The 18195-nt window shown below is 41.0% G+C and overlaps 1 protein-coding gene across 2 annotated transcripts in view; it reads right to left on the bottom strand.

The window, feature by feature from the left end:
* Window positions 1-18195, bottom strand: part of HS6ST2 (heparan sulfate 6-O-sulfotransferase 2) — a 321641-nt gene that overhangs the window by 72659 nt on the left and 230787 nt on the right. The window contains exon 3 of one of the 2 annotated variants that reach the window (XM_012458778.3): window positions 8778-8810. The exons of the other annotated variant lie outside the window; for it this stretch is intronic. Coding sequence (XP_012314201.2) covers window positions 8778-8810 — 33 coding nt within the window. The remainder of the gene's footprint in view (window positions 1-8777; window positions 8811-18195) is intronic. 2 annotated transcript variants of the gene reach the window in all.

Raw genomic sequence — 18195 nt, 5'->3', positions numbered from 1 at the left:
TTTATAATTACAACTAATTCGTTCTTTGAGATTCTCTATTTCATCTCTTTTGAATTTCAGAAAACCTCTATTAGTAAGTCAGGAGAGGTTATTCGAGCAAAAGAATATCACAGTGATCACTTTCCCCTGCACAGGTTCAGAAAGTGGGGTACTGTCTAAAAGGTGTGAGTCAGAAAACTGCACCTGCCTAAAGCATCACACAATGTTCACTTCTTCCCTGTGGTTGTTATTCCTTTTCATGCAAACAAGCAGCAATGAGCTTAAGAAACACTTTACTTTGCCTCATGCATCATCTATGACATTGTCTAATCAATTCATATGAAAAAAGTGGAGAAAGACTATGCACAGTCTCCTCATATAACCTCATGTGCATTTACATGTCAATACAGAAACAATCAGTAAAGGCCATTAAAGGCCCATTTATGCCAGTTTAGGATGACTCTGACATTCCAGCACTGTACATAAGCAGCCTTCTTTTAGGTCTCCTGAAAAATGAACAAGAGCTCCCAGGAAAGAGAAGGCAAACTGTGCCCTATGGTGAGCAGAAATCAAGTCAGAATTGTAGAAGCCATGAGAAGAAAGACCAATGCACCTCTAAATGACATTTACAGACGGTTTGTACCATACCCATTGCCCAAATTAGAAAAGTGGAAAAGTTCTGAAACCACACAAAACCTTGATGAAGCTCCCTTGTAATTCAAGTGTCTGGCTGATGAGGCAAGGTTGAGCTGTCTGGAAAATCGGTGGAGCCCATTGGATGGTAAGCCAGTGAAAGAAAAGGGGCAGGAAGGCTTACGGTAGCACAGTGACCACCATTTGTTTCTGAGGTGCAATTTTAAGATTTTAGAGAAGAGCCATTGGCCAAAAGAAAATATTGCAATTCTGAAAGAGGAACAGAAATAATCTAATAGTTTCTAACTTGTTAAATAGTGTTCTCCATTTTATGTGCACATAAAATCTCATGTATATATGTGCCACAAGTGCCCTGACAAGGCAGTGAGTCCAAACTAATGGAAAACATTACAGATAAAAAACCATGTGGAATAGCAAAATAGAAAGACAAGGAGAAGGCCACAAATATGCCTGGAAAAATATCCAAAGTACTGAGAACCCTAAACAAAAGACATTTAAATCTGCAGATGGAGAATGGGCTACAGCTGTCATTAAGAATGAGCCGTAAAGAGATGATGTGTACTTTAAATATGGACGCCCAGTCTATAGCCACAGTGCTCTCTTTCTTAATTTTATTTTAAGCTAAATCTTGAGTTTTAGGCTTTATTTCCAATCCAGCCACTCTCACCTCTATGCGACCCTGTACTATCTGTCAGCTGGCCCCAAACCCTCCAAAACAAAATTCCTTCTTACCTGTTTCTAAGGGATTTTTTCCACGTTTGTTGATAAAGTTCTTTGAGCATAATGAATTACAAGTGCTGGCAACAAATGTAGTGCTAAGAATTAAAAAGCAAAAGCAAGCCAAAAAATCTGCGAGTTTAGTTAATTACAAATCAAGATACTGGATAGGATTCAGTTGACCTGCATTCTTCTCTTGCATCTGACACTAATTAGCTGCATGTGCTTAGATAAGTCATTGTCTTGATGTGCACCTATTTTCTCACCTGCAGAAAATAACAGCCTTTTCAATTACAATCATACAAGGACTCCCTGTGCTGTGTGCCTTCCTCACTTCTTTGTCTATGCCCCACTTTTTATCCATGTCAGGATGGTCTGTGACTGTAAATCAGAGTTACGTTTCTTGGAGTTTCCAACCCCCCTTGGCTCCTCTTCTCCTGCAGATTCCTTTACCACAGAATCATGCTCAGTTTTTGTCTGGATTTTTAAAAACTGCTTTCCTAAAATCTAGTCATGGAGTTGATTCTTGTGTTTACAACACAGCCAAGTGTCTGAGTAATAAGTGGAATAGTAAGTGACAACACAGAAGTTTTAAAGAAGGGAGATGCAAGGGTACTTGGGATACTGGCAATATTCTGGTGCACCTTCTCCAAACCCACTGCTCCTGCTTCCTTATCTTCTCCCATAAAGGTCAATCAGACCAGAGGGAAGGTATGGGGGGAGTCAGGGAAGGCAAACTTTCTAACTACTACCTCAGTTCCTACCTGGAGCTTTAACTAGGTGCTGAAGAAGACAACAAAATGATGACCAGAAGAATCCAAGTGGCCTTCTAAGAGGTAACATGCTTTTTTTGGCACCTAACCCACTAGCAGGCAACACCTATACCATAACATTTTGAAACCACCAAATATTTTAGTGGTGTTTGGCTTTTTATTTTTTTGAAGATTCCCTGTGGTCATGCTGAAAAGTCAATGAACTTTCAAATATTCACATTTAAGAAGGTGACAGTTGAATCTGCTGTGCTGAATTGCTGCTCTAGCTGGCAGAGGTTAAAAGAAGACACAATGTTTTAAGTTCTTGTGACATTTACAAGAATTGTAAAGCTGGCTTTTGCTGGAAAATGTATGCTTACCCTAAGCAGTTCTGATACACTGGAAAACGTTCCTGCATATCCACTTCACAAAATTAAACACCATGTTGGAAAGAGATTTTGGTCCTTTCTCTGAAAACAACTAATTGTACCACTTTCGAACTAAAGAGAACCTCTAGGATCATCTATTTTACTTTGAACACTAATTTTAACAATGGCCTTTCCCTTTACAGAAATAGGCAAAGCCAAATGCTTACTAACATTGAATATTTGCATTCTTCTTTCAACAGGTAGTTTGCCTTGAGTAACAAAAATGCATTGAGTGATCAAGTAAAATATCCCTAAAGGATTAGCATCCATTTATATTCTATAACAGGGAAGAGAGTGAATACGCTGAATTCTAATACTGACAAGGACAAGAAAAGTGTGGAACAGAAATTTGATAGGAGGCTACATTGGCTTACTCTTCAGGACTAGCTGAAGGGAGGTGGTCCTAATAGTAGAGGGACAAGAAGCAACAAAATGAGAATGCATACCGATGAAATAGAGGAAACCAAAGGACCCAAAGTATATCTGAAGCCTGTACAAAACCAACAAAAGCAAAGAGCAAAATTCACCTCCTCAGGGAGGCCTTCTCTGATCACTCTCCACCCATCTGACCATTCTCTGTCCCAAGTGTTTGATTGCTTCATGGTACTCATCACTCTCTATGATAATCTTGTTCATTTACTTGTATACTTGTTTGTTTTCAATTTCCCTCCAACACACACACACAGATTTTAAGAAACACAAGAGCAAGGACCTTGCCTGTCATATTGTCCCCTGTGTCTAGAACAGTGCCTGTATCATAGTAAGTGCTCAATAGATACATGTGGAATGAATAAATCTAAGAAAGGAAAGAGAAGTTAGATTACGATTGATGGAAACTGTGAGAATAAAGACATTCGATACTTTAAATTCAAGGATGTTTTTTATCATTCTTACCTCCACTGAGAATAAGAGAATGTCTCTAACTCATTCAGGGCAAAAGAATTAAAAGCATCAGCCAATATGCACATCATTAAAATGAGAGGTTTTATGCCATGAGAGATCTGAAGGAGAAGCTAGCATAGTAGAACAGAGGGTGGCTGCCATCTACATAGCTCTGACAGGAGCACTGGGTATCCAAGTAGATCTCTAGGTTTACTGATGCAATGAGGGATCCTTGGGACCTGAGAGTGACCATGAAGGAGACTTTGAAACTGACAACTGGGACCAAGAACACTTGGAATTGAGACTTGCAAAGGCACATGCCAAATTTCTGAAGGGGAGGATGGGGTGCAACCATGAAGGCAAGGAACTCAGAAGTAGATGATTCCCACTTGGAGGAAAAAATGTTCTTCAAATACGTCATATGGGAGTAGTTCAAACAGGAGTGACTGTACTGAATTTTGGGAAGGTAGAGGATGGGACCATTCTTCTGTAAAAGGGATATTGTCCTCTGTGCTAAAGATATCAGCCCTGAGTCTATCGTTTCTGTAGAAATAACTCATTTACAACGAATTCTCCTGATAATAGTATACACATTAACCAAGACTTGTCTATTCCTTTGCTCTAATTTTTTAGGGTTTGACATAACCATTCTTACCCTGGCCTGAAACACTGGCAAAACAAATTAAAATGTAAACCCCAAAGCATTCAATATTTACTAAATTTAAAGGAAGTAATCAATTTCTAATTCAGATTTATGTACATTCTTTTCCCATTTTAGCACTGTCTTATTTCCCTTAAGTTCCTCTTTGGTCATTAACATTGTCAGCAAGATTATGGCCATCAAACAATTTGTGACATGTTGCAGATATTTTTAAACTCAATTAAATTGTCAATGTACCTGCATATAACAAAAGAAAAATGTATTAGACACTTAAGGACGGAGACCCTATATGTTTTATATTCACAGCTGTGTTGCTCCACAGAGAGCCTTGTATGTTCTGTAAATATTTGCAGAATGAATGAAATAAAAAAAATCTATCTGCCACTGATAGAATTATTTGCACACATTCAAAATCTCAGGCACACCTGACCCAGCGTATGTGTATGTGTCTACGCACGCATGTGCTCTCACAAAATTCCCACCTGCTCATCATTTGAGTACATCATCTTTCCCCTTGGCATGTGCATTTCTTAAAACACTGAAACAAGATTAACCATAATAAATGTCCCGAGAAAGATGATTTTGGCTGGGTACGCTGGCTCACGTTGGTAATCCCAGCACTTTGGGAGGCCAAAGTGGGTGGATTACCTGAGGTCAGGAGTTCAAGACGAGCCTGACCAAATGGTGAAACATTGTTTCTACTAAAAATACAAAATCAGCCAGGTGTAGTGGCACAAGCCTGTAATCCCAGTTACTTGGGAGGCTGAGGCAGGAGAATTGTTTGAAACCGGGAGGTGGAGGTTGCAGTGAACTGAGATCACAGCATTGCATTCCAGTCTGGGCAACAGGAGTGGAAAAAAAAAAACTCATCAAAAAAAAAAAAAGAAAGATGATTTTAATTAACATTTCTTCCAAACATGCCAATCTTCCAGCACCTAAAAACTGAACTCAATTTTCATTTTAGAAAGCTGTTCCCTTATGCCTAGAAAATATAAACCTTTTTAAGTTCCAACTGCCAATTGACATCTCCAGTGCCTAATAACAGAAATTCACAGTTTATCTGTTATGCCTCCTCTGGAAAGTTCAGTTTGAAGCACTTTGCTAATTTAGGCCACTATTACTTCTGCTCAGACTAATGTTCCACACTTGTGCCTCGTTTTCAACCCTTAATACTTCTGAAGCTAGATTCCTCCATTTGCATTCCTGAGAAGGATGACAAAAGCCAGACTACCCTTTCAGTCTCCTAGGACATCCTGCCCTGGAGATTCTCAGCAGGCAATTGGAAATTGGAGTTAGCCTGGAGCTCCGGAATGAATTAAGGATTGGAGAGGTCAATTTGGGAATCATTAGTGTAGAGGTTAAAGGTGAAGCTATGTGAGGAGATGAAATTACCCAGGGAGAAAACATAGCAACAGAAGAGAAGCAGATCGATGACAAGGCCTTGGGAATTGCTCTATTTAAAGGGGCAGGAGGGAGTGAGAAGCTGTGTGTGTGTGTGTGTGTGTGTGTGTGTACACGTATGGAAAAGAGTTCCCAACAACGGAAACCTAAGGAATGTAGTAAACCCTTTCAAGCAAGAGAATATGTGTAAAAGTGCCAGAATCTCCAAAGAGGTCAAGAGGACTGAAACCAGGGAAGAGGCCATTGAATTGTGAAACATGGTAGTCACAGATAACCTTTGGGAAAGCAGTCTTTCTGATGCAAATCTTACGAACTTATGTGCCCAAATGTGAATGTGTACAGGTGTATGTGTAAGTATCCCAAGTCACTATAAGATTAAATGTACTATTGAGTGAGGCTGCCACTGAGTATGCCAGACAGCAATGGTAATAACCACCATTACAGACTGTTTACTATGTGCCAGCACTTGATATGCATGATCTCATTTTAATTCTCAAAACAAGCCTATATAGTGGCTACATTTCACATGTGAGAAAACTACCTGAAGCTGATAGAGATGAACTAAATTACCCAAGGTCACACAGCTAGAAAGTACAGTGCCAGGACTGGACCTGATGTCAGTTTGACTCTAAACGCCAAGACTGTCAGTCATTGATGTAATGTTTCCACTATGCTAATGTTAATTAGGTAATCTATGCATGAAGGAAAGACAGCTGATATTGGTTGAGTGTCTCATTGCCAGGTGCTTTGCATAGAACATCTATTTTCATACATATACCATCAATATTATGGCTATGTTTAGGTAAGTCTTATGAGGGCATATTTTTAAAATTCGGATTCAGCTCTTTGGAAAATAAGTTAAAGCTATATGATTCCCAAACAACCAGGTATCATTCAAACTTACTATAATAGTTCCCAAAGTTCGAAAGGTACAAAAAACATGTGGCATCATTGATTTGGTGGTTGTTATTAAATTCAAATTACTGACAATCATACTCATCTGAAAAAGGAGGGCGTGTGACAGGATGATCTTAAAACTCCCCATCCAGCCTGGACTTTCTATGACTCTTGTATGCAGGTCTAATGCCAATAATTTTAAAGACATGCAATACGAAGTAGAATGTAAATGCAGCAGCAGAACTGATTGACATGTCAGCATCCTTTTATTCATTACATTTATAGAGGCCTCTCGTTAAAATATAAAAATAAGTCTGGCTGTTCAAGGCATTGATTGCTAACTGAAACAGAAACTTGGAAACTCTATCACAAGATGATACACTGAAAATCCAACCAAATAATTTGTTTACAGTCAACTGCAGACCCTATGATACAGTTGGCTATAGGAAAAAGAGAGAGAGATTGACAAGCACTCTGGCTACTACTGTTTTTGCCGTCTGTAGAAAAACAAATGCGGTTCTGGTCTGAAGCAATTAGTATCGCTGTTAATTGTGCATGTGTGAGGCAATAATACCAGGCATTTGGGATGGCTTCCATTGATTGTTCCCTTCTTTCTCTGGATGACAAAAATCTATTCAGGCAACTAAGAAATAGCAAGTACTTATGCAAATTGTTAATAATGAGGCAGAGATAATCATAATCTTGTACGTTTGTGAAACTGCATATGCAATGGGGATTAGCAAAAAAAAATCTGCTTTATTATTTTACTAGTGGTTGAAAAATATGCTAGTCTTGCAAATAGTTTTCATACATGATTCAGCTCACCGGAATTCAAAAAAGGTCCCCATAGATATTTACCAAAACCATTTCTTTCCTCTCTCACCATCTGTACTCCTCTTTTTTTCCTCTCATTAAGACCAGGTATGAGTTGCTCTGACAATAATTTCTGGTCCAACTAATCAACACCATAATAAAAATAAAGAGTGTGTCTGGATTTGCTTTCTTATACAGCAAAACTGTTTTAAAGAGATGGTGCTATCATCTAGTAACTTTAAAGCAAAAACAGAACAAAATTCTTAAGACTTCCCCATTAAAGCTATTGTAGGGATAGTAGTCCCTATGTTATTGACCATTGTCTTAATGGTTATCCACTCCATTTTATTTTACAGGTGAAGAAATTAAGGCTCAGAGTGGAGCTAGTGCTTGGTAAAAGTCACCTCATTAGTAACAGAACTTGGTGCTTTGCCTCCATGACACACTCGATCTATGATCTTTAAATGTTCTTCCATACTAGTATTGTGTGATTAGGTGTCGATGTGTGTCTGTGCCATTTACCTCAATAAATTATAATCTGACTACAAAATTAAACCCTAAATTTACTATTCTCAGCTGTCAAGTAAATCCACTGAGGCCTAATGGGAGTATGGAAGCCCAGCTACAAAAAGTGAAACTAGGCATCCCCAAAATGGCTCATGTAGTCTATTTTAATGGGAGTCTGTCCTTGTGGAGGAATGCCAGAGCTACAGTCTTTGCTCTTGCTAACCTATTTGGCCAAGGAGCACAGGGATTGTAGGTGGGTAGGAATAAAAAGCAGAGGCATTGGTAAATATTTCTGGAGCCATTAAGCCTACAAAAAGCCAAAGACAGTACTGGTGAGCATCATGAACTTAGAAAACAGTGTGCCAAGCGACTAGAGCACACATTTCCAAAATGGCTTATGGTCTTGCTAGCCTCTCTGCTCTGGTGGCAATACGATGGTACAGGTCTTAGCAACAGTTGTTGCCTGCAGGGCCATCATCCGGGAGCATTCTCAGTGTCCCTCTTCGCCATAGAGAGGAACTTTCTTGTGTTTGATTAGATTTGCTCTCCTGCAGGGTTCATGTCATAAAGGCCCCCCGGCCTATGGCATTACTTGTAAATATGCAAGTGTACGTATTACATATGTTAAAAGCCCTGATATTTTAAAATAATTGATTTCCCTTCAAGGAAATGCTGACCTGCTTGTTCTCTAAATCACAGTCCAGCCTAGGGACAGGCAGACGTGCCTGAAGCACTGTAAAGAACACTTTGCCAATGGTTGGAGTCTTCTTAATAACACACTCTACTATGTTGCCCTATTTCAGCAAAAAGAGGAAAAAGAGCTAATGACCTACTGCACACCTGCCTGAGGTGGTCGCCCTGAACATTCATCCCACTTCTGAACTAAGTCAGCCTTCAGAACTGACACTCTAAGCTGGGTAGTTTCAGCTGTTTTAAACTAAAAAAAAAAAAAAAGAGCCCTGGAAAGAATTTGTCCAAGCCAAAAACTTTATTTGTCGTACTGAAATTAAACTAACAGGAAACTGCAGAGTGTCTTTATTCTAGCTTACTTGGGTTCAGTCAAACTAAAAATACATCGTGACTTACCTTGCTGCATCTAGAATCTGAAAAATCCTCCACCTGTTAAAGGAACAGTAAAACCAGTCGCTAGCAAGAGCTTGGTAGGAGAGGAGTTAAAATAATAAAAGTTTTCCATTTTGCTTTAACAGCCTATTTCTCCAGCTTCCCAAACCTCAGGGAAACAGCTCATAGATGGCTTCTCCACTTTGCTCCCTACTGGCTTCTCTCAAGTAATGGGGAGATTCCCAATCAGAAGGCTAAAAGGGGCAAGGCTGCACTGAGAGTCAAACCCCTGGAGGGCTGTGGGCTGGGAATGATGGATCTACCACTCACTCATGCTAATTCCATTCCCCTTCACAGAGAGCAATGGGAATCTAGGTTAAAAAAAAATTCAATAAAACAAAAACCCAAACCAAACCCAACCCTGTGGCATCACTGAAATGGAAATGCCTGATTGAAAGGTCCTAAGAGGAATTGGCATGGATTTTTCATATTATCAAGAATATATGAAACACAAATAACAAAAGGAAAAGAAAAGAACAATTAGACTTTACTGATGCTCTTTAAAAAGATGATAATTCAAAGCACACATAAAGTGATATATAAATCATCTCTGTCGTCCCTTCCACCCAAACACAAGACATCCATCAAAGTAAGCAATGTCTCTCCATTCAAAAAATATGCTGAGCTGTTTCTATAATATATATCTTAAGGGTCACAAAACACTCATCCCACCGTGTGAATTTCTGATATTATTAGCAGGCAGAGACTGTGAAGTTATACACAGGTCAGTTGCTAATTTGAGGGTTCAAATGGGCTCAGTTAGCTTTTTGTTTTTTATTACGCCAGAATAAGGAATTTTACAACGTAGCAACGCTTCTTTTATGCCCAAAGTGGGCTATATAGCCTGTGCATTTTCTTGGGAGAAATGTTTCTTTACAGCAAATATGTTTTACAGGCCTTAGAAGTGAGTTAAGAGAGACTTTTAATAGCATGGCTAGCAACAGAGCCTTTGCATCATCATTTGAGAAGCAATATATGGCTCTTTTATTATCAGTCTCTGGTGTGGTTAAGCTCCGTTTCCCTGTTTCTGAGCTGTTAAGACTGCTGGGGAAGCAAATGTCACAAGAAACAAAAGCGATATACTTGGTGAGCCCTAAAATCAAATCTGCTAGATAAGACACTCCAGTTATATACTTACCATCCAGAGCCCAATGTGCTCATCTTCTACTCCTGTTGCAAGAAAGAAGTAATCTACAATGTACTGACCTACCCCATGATTTAAGAGTCCCTACATGGTGAAGAGAGGCTATGATCCCTTCCACACACTTGCCCTTGTGAACAAAAGTTACGTAACTTTGGGTGAAAATACAAAAAACAAAAAACAAGAAAATATTTTTAAGAGGAAAACATAAAGCCATATATTGATTCCTAGGATCAGAAAATTCCAAAGTATGCAGCAGTTTCCAAAGCCATTATTTTCATTTCACTGTAGTAATAGAAATTCTCAAAAAATGTAAGTGTATAGATAATTGATTTATATGGGAATGGGATCAAAACTAACTTTAATCAAGGAAATATTATTGTCTCTTGAGATTTTTTTTTTTTATTTCTAGGTAAACTTCTTGACTGCGTTATAAGGTTCGCCCAGTGAGTGAACTTAGAAGGCTTTGGAAGCTCATCGTCTTACCTGGGAGTCCAGGTGGGTAGATGTGGAGTATTGAGTGACAATCCATGAAGATGTTACAGGTGCATCAATCAAAAGTGTGGCCAGTCATCGGAAGTGAGCCAAAGTTCACAGGGAAAAGGTAAAAAAAAAAAAAGCCACACATTAATTAGAAGAAAATGAATTAATTTTAAGAACCCATTTTATGTATATGCATGCACACTCTCTTTGGGAAAGTTCTTAAATAGAATCCTTTTAAAAGTCCCTTTAATCATGATGTTTCATTGAAAAATACTTATTATCTATTATTTGCCAGGCATTGTTAGAGGTGCTGAGGATACAGTAGTGAATAAAACAGACAAAAATCCCTGACTCTAAAGAGTTTACAATTTTGTAGAATATTTTTAGGCCATCTGCTTGGAAAAGGTTCTGCAGAAATGTACTGTATGTCATCAATTCTAGGAAAGAGTTTCTCCCTGTTTTACTTATGCCTTTGTTTATGTATGGAGAACATACTCGGTGGCATCAGATTAAACATTTGCATTAGAAAGAATTCTCTTTTGGATTGGAAGGGACATTATAAATTCATAATTTCTCCTTGTGGAAAGCCTTCCCAACAGACTGTAAATCAGGTTTCTTTTCAACTGGGCCATTTGCTGCCCAGATAATGCCATGTGCTTGCACGTTAAAATACCGTAAAACAGGAAACCTCTAAGTGGCAGTTTCATAATGCTGTAGTCCCACATCCCAACAGAGTCTTTCTTACTTGTTGCTGTCATGTTCTGTAACAGCTAGCCCAGCTGACACTCTAAGATAGGATGCATCAGCCCTCAGCAAGCCACATCCTGGGAAACCAGCAGCACGGGATGGACAAAGGAGCCGTGGTTATCATGCCCATGACCCGACATTGGCTGGAGAAAAAGCCAAGGAATAACTTTCCTTTGAGCCAGGTTCCAGAAGATGTGACTAAATGCCACTCAAATGGTACTTAGGCAACTGCCTAAGCAACCAATCAGCAGGGAAAACAAAAGATGAAAATGAAGGGAACACATATATAGCACTGTAGTAATGGGAATAGCGGGGAGACTTGGGAATCCAAAAACTCCAGATGGGGATTCATTATCAGGAGCCTCAGACCATGACACCTGTGCTTGGCATTTACATTCTCAGGGCAGGTGCTTAGGGCTTCAGAAATGAAAGTGAAACGATTCACTTTTGTACTAAGGTTAGAAATTAAGACCTGGAAAAACCAGGATGAGGTAAAAATCCATGAGCCCTTGACTGAGAATCAGAATCCCTGGTTTTTAATCCAGGTTTTACCAATGACTCATTTGATCTTGGCAAATTCTCTTCTCCACTCTTCCAGGGAGCTGTTTGACATGAAGGAGCTTGACAAGATGGGTTCTAAAATTTCTCCAGTTCCAATAGTCTTTCATTCTCTAATAGCTTGCCCTCGAATTTGGGTGCCACGATACTTAGAAGTACCCCACTCTATAGTCATTTTCTCAGTACAACATGCTCTTAGGAGTTCAAAGAGCCCAGAGCATAGCCTTCAAATAGTTTATGAGTAAATGAGAGTATGTCCAAAATAATAATGGACAAATTGAAATAAGGCTCAACATTATTCTGTCCAGGGAAACAGCTTTGTTAATTTGAAACAGATCGTGGCTGATTCTTTATGATGGAAAAATTATACAAGGAAACTTAATTGAGAAAAACAAGAAAAACGAACTGATGAACAATTGACCCTCCTGCACCACCACCACCCCTCCACATTTCTCTGGAGTAATGGGAATAGCAGCAGATGAATGATTCTCAGTCAAGGGCTCTTTCTGCTCATGCAGATTCTTCATCTGCCAGAAGCCTGGGATATCGGATGGCTGTTCATTAGCAGAGACCTCCACAGCCACACAGTCCCATATAAAGGTTTGATAGAAGGGAAGTTAAGAAACCCACACCAACACTGTTTGGGTCGGACTGCAAATCTGCAGCACTCTGACAAATAACTGCCTACCACTGTTCCAGAGCTGCCAAGCAAATGGCCCATTCAACCTCTCCAGTTTCTAACACTGAACTGGTGTGCTCACCCTCTATTTAACTGCCACACCAAGAGCTGATGTGTTCTAGAATTCCACGTTCTCCCACGTAGGATGCCCTTCGCCATCATTCTGGTCTCACCTACTCTGTTGCTGCTCAGAAACCCGCCACTTCCTTTTGTATCTCAAGCCACCTTCCTCATTTGATATCTAAAGGTCAAATACAGTACACCTTAGTGAAAAATGCCTTCTATTAATACATGCTAAATTTTCTTTCCCTAAATGGGAAGGGGTGTGGTTCTCCCCTCCCCAAAGTCCCAGGCTGAGGACTCTTGTTCAAACTGGTAGAGGTGAATGGAGAAGCCATCAAAGGGCCTGGGTGTTTCTTAAGGTCCTAAGCAAAACAAGCTACTGGTCTTTTTTACTTGCAAAGTGTTAAAATGCTTGGCCTCAGCCTTTTGTTTATGCATAGTCCTGAGAGGTGGTATGGGACCAATAAATTCAGTAGTCATACAGACTGGATTCTGCTCCTAAGGCTCTTTCACTTACCAACTGCACGACACTGCCAAGGCACCTTAATCTCTCAGCTCTGATTTCCTCACCTACAAAATGGGGACAAGGCAGGGCATGGTGGCTCGCCCCTGTAACCTCAGCACTTTGGGAGGCTGAGAGGCAGATCACCTGAGGTCAGGAGTTTGACACCAGCTGGCCAACGTGGTGAAACCTCATCTCTACTAAAAATACAAAAATCAGCCTGGCATGGTGGCAGACGCCTGTAATCCCAGCTACTCAGGAGGATGAGGCAGGAGAATCACTTGAACCTGGGAGGCGGAGGTTGCAGTGAGCAGACATCACACCACTGCACTCTAGCCTGGGTGACAGGGCAAGACTCCGTCTCAAAAACAAAACAAAACAAAACACCATCAAAAAACAAAATGGGGAGAAGTATAGTGCCTACACTGGTAATGACCTTCACCGTCTTTAACAACAGATATGGTATCAGCACTGACCAATCAGAAGAAAAGACAGTCCTATCAGAGCAGAAACCAACAGCAAACAACCTGGGTAGGTAGGCCCATGTGTTTCAGTCTAGAAACGTAGGTCCTAAAGTATTTGGGAGGATTAGATGTGATTGTGCATGTAAATTGTGTAGCAGACTGTGAGGTCCACAGTCATCATAAAATAATACGTTTTAGGCATGATTACTTTCACCTAGAGAGGAATACCAATCAGAGAATTGTCCAGAGGCATAGCGAGTCTGTGGCAACCCTGCCACACAGCTCCCAGCCCCCTATTGCTGAGCCATCTTGTTTCCTGGGAAAAGAACCAACTTTTCAAAAGCTCAGACACGTGCATGTAAAGGCCATGTGGAAAGTAACTACATCACTGATGTGGGAGAGGGCTATCCCCCACATCTGTGTTCTACTGTTTGACTGCTCTTCATTCCCGCTGGTTCCATGCCAAGACCACCGGAAATCATGCATACCTCGTGAGAGGGAGCTCCTTATGGTTGGTCTGAGAATACTGGAACTTGGAATACTCTTTCAGATATGTATTTTTGAGATGGAGTCTCGCTCTGTCGCCCAGGCTGGAGTGCAGTGATGCGATCTTGGCTCACTGCCATCTCCACTTCCTGGGTTCAAGCAATTCTCCTGCCTCAGCCTCCCAAGTAGCTGTGACTACAGGCGCCCACCACCATGCCTGGCTATTTTTTTGTATTTTACTAGAGATGGGGTTTCACCATGTTGGCCAGGATGGTCTCGATCTCCTTACCTCGTGATCTGCCCGCCTTCAAATATGTATTCTTCAAGTATTTGTTTTAACCTCCCAAGGAACAGCCTTTGGCACAGCTGTGAAGTCCCCTGAGGTTGCCTTGACTGCTCTTTTCACAGTGTCTGCCCTTCCCCAAGATACTAAACCTGGTTTTCAGACCCACCCTCCATCCTTTCATTCCCTGCCAGCTGACCAGAATTCCAACCTGATTCTTGCTTTTGGGCAAGAGCATCTTAAGACTTCAGAGCTTCTAGACCCAGAGGAATGACCCTATATTGGTTCGATCTCCAGTCCTATGACATTTAAAAAGAACCTATTTTTAATAGGGATGTGTCCCCATGTCTCTCCATTTGTACCACCTTAAACGACATAATCCATAAACACAGAGCTATTGGATCACTGCAACCTCTGACACTCAGGCTCAAACGATTCTCCTGTCTCAGCCTCCTGAATAACTGGGACCACAGGCGCCTGCCACCACACCCGGCTAATTTTTTTGTATTTTTAGTAGAGACGGGATTTCACTGTTTTGGCCAGGCTGGTCTCGAACTCCTGACCTCAAGTGATCCACCTGCCTCAGCCTCCCAAAGTGTTGGGATTACAGGCATGAGCCACCACGTCCAGCCAATAACATTCTAAGCCTTTATAATGAATTTGACTCAATCGAAACATTCCTGTGAAGAACAGCCTAGGTTCTTATAAGCAGAGACTTAGAAACACTCATGCACTTCTCTAACAAATCCTGGGGCCAAAGTCAGAGTAGATAAGTCTGTCTTCAGTGTGCCACTCTTCCCATCAGGTGGCCAAAGCCCGTGCCCCATACTGGCTCCTCAGGGAAGGACACATGGGCATACCTGAGATTCTGGCTGGTGCCCAGCACACAAGAGAGGGGTCATGCCTAACTTAGACATAATGAGCCAATTTGAGGGGACCTACTGATGGCTTAGTGTGGTAACTCTTTGAGGTTATATTTGGACTGAGCCATAAACCTAAACCAATGACTAATACACACAAATAAGCCCCTCTGGGCTGGCAAATCCTTTCGGTACTATCCTATTGACAGCATACAGCACCTTCTACCCCAAGGTGTCTACCATATCTCATTCGATTCAGAACTCAAGTGGCTGGTATAAATAACTGAAATGGTAAGCTCTGGCTGAGCATGGTGGCTCATGCCTGTATTCTCAACATTTTGAGAGGCCAAGGTGGGAGGAACTCTTGAGTCCAGGAGTTCAAGAACAGCCTGGGTAACATAGTGAGACCCCCATCTCTACAAGAAATATAAAAAATAGCTGGGCATGGTGTCATGTACCTGTGGTCACAGCTACTCTGGAGGCTGAGGCAGGAGGAGCACTTGAGCCCAGGAGTTTGAGGCTGCAGTAAGCCATGATCACACCACAGCACTGCAGCCTGGGCAACAGAGCAACACTCTTTCTAAAACCATAACGAAACAAAAGTTATTCCTGCAATCATCAATCATAAACTCAGGGATATGTCTTCTAGTGATCTTTTAGAGACCTCCAGTGTCACCCAACTCTTCCCTGACCCTGAGACCTTGAGAGGGCAGGGACTTGCCACAGATCACAGAGCACATCAGTGGCAGAGACAAGAATGGACTTGCCCATTTGTCCCGTTGCTTGACAGCACATCATCCACCCTGTGTCCATCAGAGCTTGCCTAGGGGCAGCAGACAAGCAAGCACCTGCTCTCCCAGACTCAATCACACAACCCTTCACAACAACTCACAAAGCAAGGGCTGCAAAAGATTGGGAAAACAACCATAAAAGACCCCAAGTATTTGAAATTCTTCTTTTCCAGTAGCTGTTAAGTTGTAAACACATTCTCCTATGCTTCTCTCCACATTTCGTTTTCTGCCTAAATGTGCTTTTACTACATCACATGGTAACAATCAGAGATTCTTATATTTCTTTTATTTTGAGAAATAATGCCTTATACCAGGGCCCTGTATTGCCAAAGCACCAACTGCACTTTGGAAACCAAGTGAATCTGATAGGCAAGATTGCCAAACAGCCCTTTCCAAATAGTGTTTTATCTGTTGCGAGCCAGTCAATTATTGGTTGCACATATCTTGTCTAAGCTGTTTTTCTGTTGTCTACAATCCTTACAGAAGCTGCCCCCTCCTCTTCTCCTTTCTCCTTTCTCCCACCCCTGCCCAGCAGATTTTAGTAAGGATTTCCCATTTTGGCATTATAAGAGTGCCCTCTAGCGCTGATCTAATTATCAATCTAGACACTGAAGGATTCTTGTTTTCGTGGGAAATGGGTTTATCTGTAACTTGTCCTTGGCTATGGCAGAATACATTGCTTCTGAAAGCATTTCCACAGTACCTACTTGACAATTTAGTCTTTTAGAAGGCAGTGAAAGGGATGTTTTGCCATTGAACAAACAAAGCAAAACAAAATTGAAGGCCATAAAAGAAAACCTGCTTGTTTTCCTATCTGAGAAGCCTTTCCACTCATGCTGTGGGGGAGCTAGTTGAGTTATAAAAAAAAATATATGCATAGGCACAGGCTGACTTCATCAATTGAAACTTGACAATGATTTTCATATGGGTTTTGGAGTTCCCCTAAATGCAGGAATCTGTATTTGTATGGTAAGTTCCAGTGATGCATTTCAATTTGATCATGTACATACAGTATTTTTTATTTAAAGGAAGGAAAGAACCAATAAGGAATCCCTTAGAAATTTTCTGGGTGTAACAGGGCCTGCTTTCCGTTAATAAAGGTCTAGAAAAGTTTTGTTTACAAGATCCATATAAATATGTGGGCTGGGAGTTATTTTGTCCCACTTTATTTCCATGTTTCAGATCTTTGGGTCTGGAAGGTCCACAAATGATGGTATTTCAGCACTGTTTCAAATCAGAAGGAAGGTTTCCGTTGTACCTTTTACACAGTCAGCTTCGCATGAGGCTGCTACTCTATTGAATCCAAATATTTTATACTTGACACACACTAAGGATGGCAAGCTGCCAACATGAGATATAACTGCTTCATTCATATTTCTACACATTTAAGACACAGGGAACGAAAAACTCCCTAACAAGTCATGATTTGGCTAGTGCTAAAATAAGGATCAAGATCGTTCTCAGGGAATGTTCAGTCAAGTCACTAACAGGATCAGACAATGGATACACATGAAGTGGTCCATCTGGACATATGTCACCTGCTTTCAGCAAAGGAGCATAGGTCTCTGCTGAAATCAAAGCATGGTGGGAACCACTAGATTCGGTTTGAAACTTCCTTCCAGCCAGCCCCAAATGAAGAGTGAATGGTGGGTCTGGTAAGAGGCCATGTGCTAGAGTGGAGTGAACACAAGCACAAGAGTTGATGGAACTGTGTTCAAACCCCAGCTCTCCTACTTTTCACTGGTCGCTTCAAACCTGTTAAGTCTCATTTTTCTCAACAAACCTGTGACTTCCTTGTGATCGATAATACCTAAAAGGGCACAAACCAGGTGATGAATGAAACCCGCTGAATTTAACACAACCAATGGTTTTGATGAAAGATATGAAAACTACCCCCCCATTGTCCAGATGTTTCCAAATATCTGAGTGGCCGAGGTCAGGTACATGAAACACCTGGATAATGAACTTCATTGTCAAAAATCCGTGACAAAGGCTTTAAGCTATTGCTGTTCTTGCCCTCATGTACCTTGCTAGTAGTCTCTGTCACTATGACAAATCCACATGTCCAGGCTGTGCTTGAGACCTGTGGCTAAACGATTCTTTCTGTTTGGCAGGTGTAATATTTGTAATTGGATTAACACCGCTGCTACCGATGGAGACACCTATCTTGAAAAATAATGACCACTTCAACAGTTTTGTGAGCTTCAGACAGCTGTCTACATGAAGGCGTAGCACCACTGTGAGAGAAAATTTGCTTTCCATGAGGAAACAGGTCTCTTTTTATTGGAGGAGTCTCAGTTTCATATCTTACCTGTAGTTTCAAAA

The sequence above is a fragment of the Aotus nancymaae genome, unplaced genomic scaffold (genome assembly GCF_030222135.1).
Source record: "Aotus nancymaae isolate 86718 unplaced genomic scaffold, 86718_ANA_hifiasm-v0.15.2.pri h1tg000004l, whole genome shotgun sequence".
NCBI classification, from domain to species: Eukaryota; Metazoa; Chordata; class Mammalia; order Primates; family Aotidae; genus Aotus; species Aotus nancymaae.
Note: the sequence above shows the minus strand (reverse complement) of the source record. Positions and strands in the feature narration are given on the sequence as shown.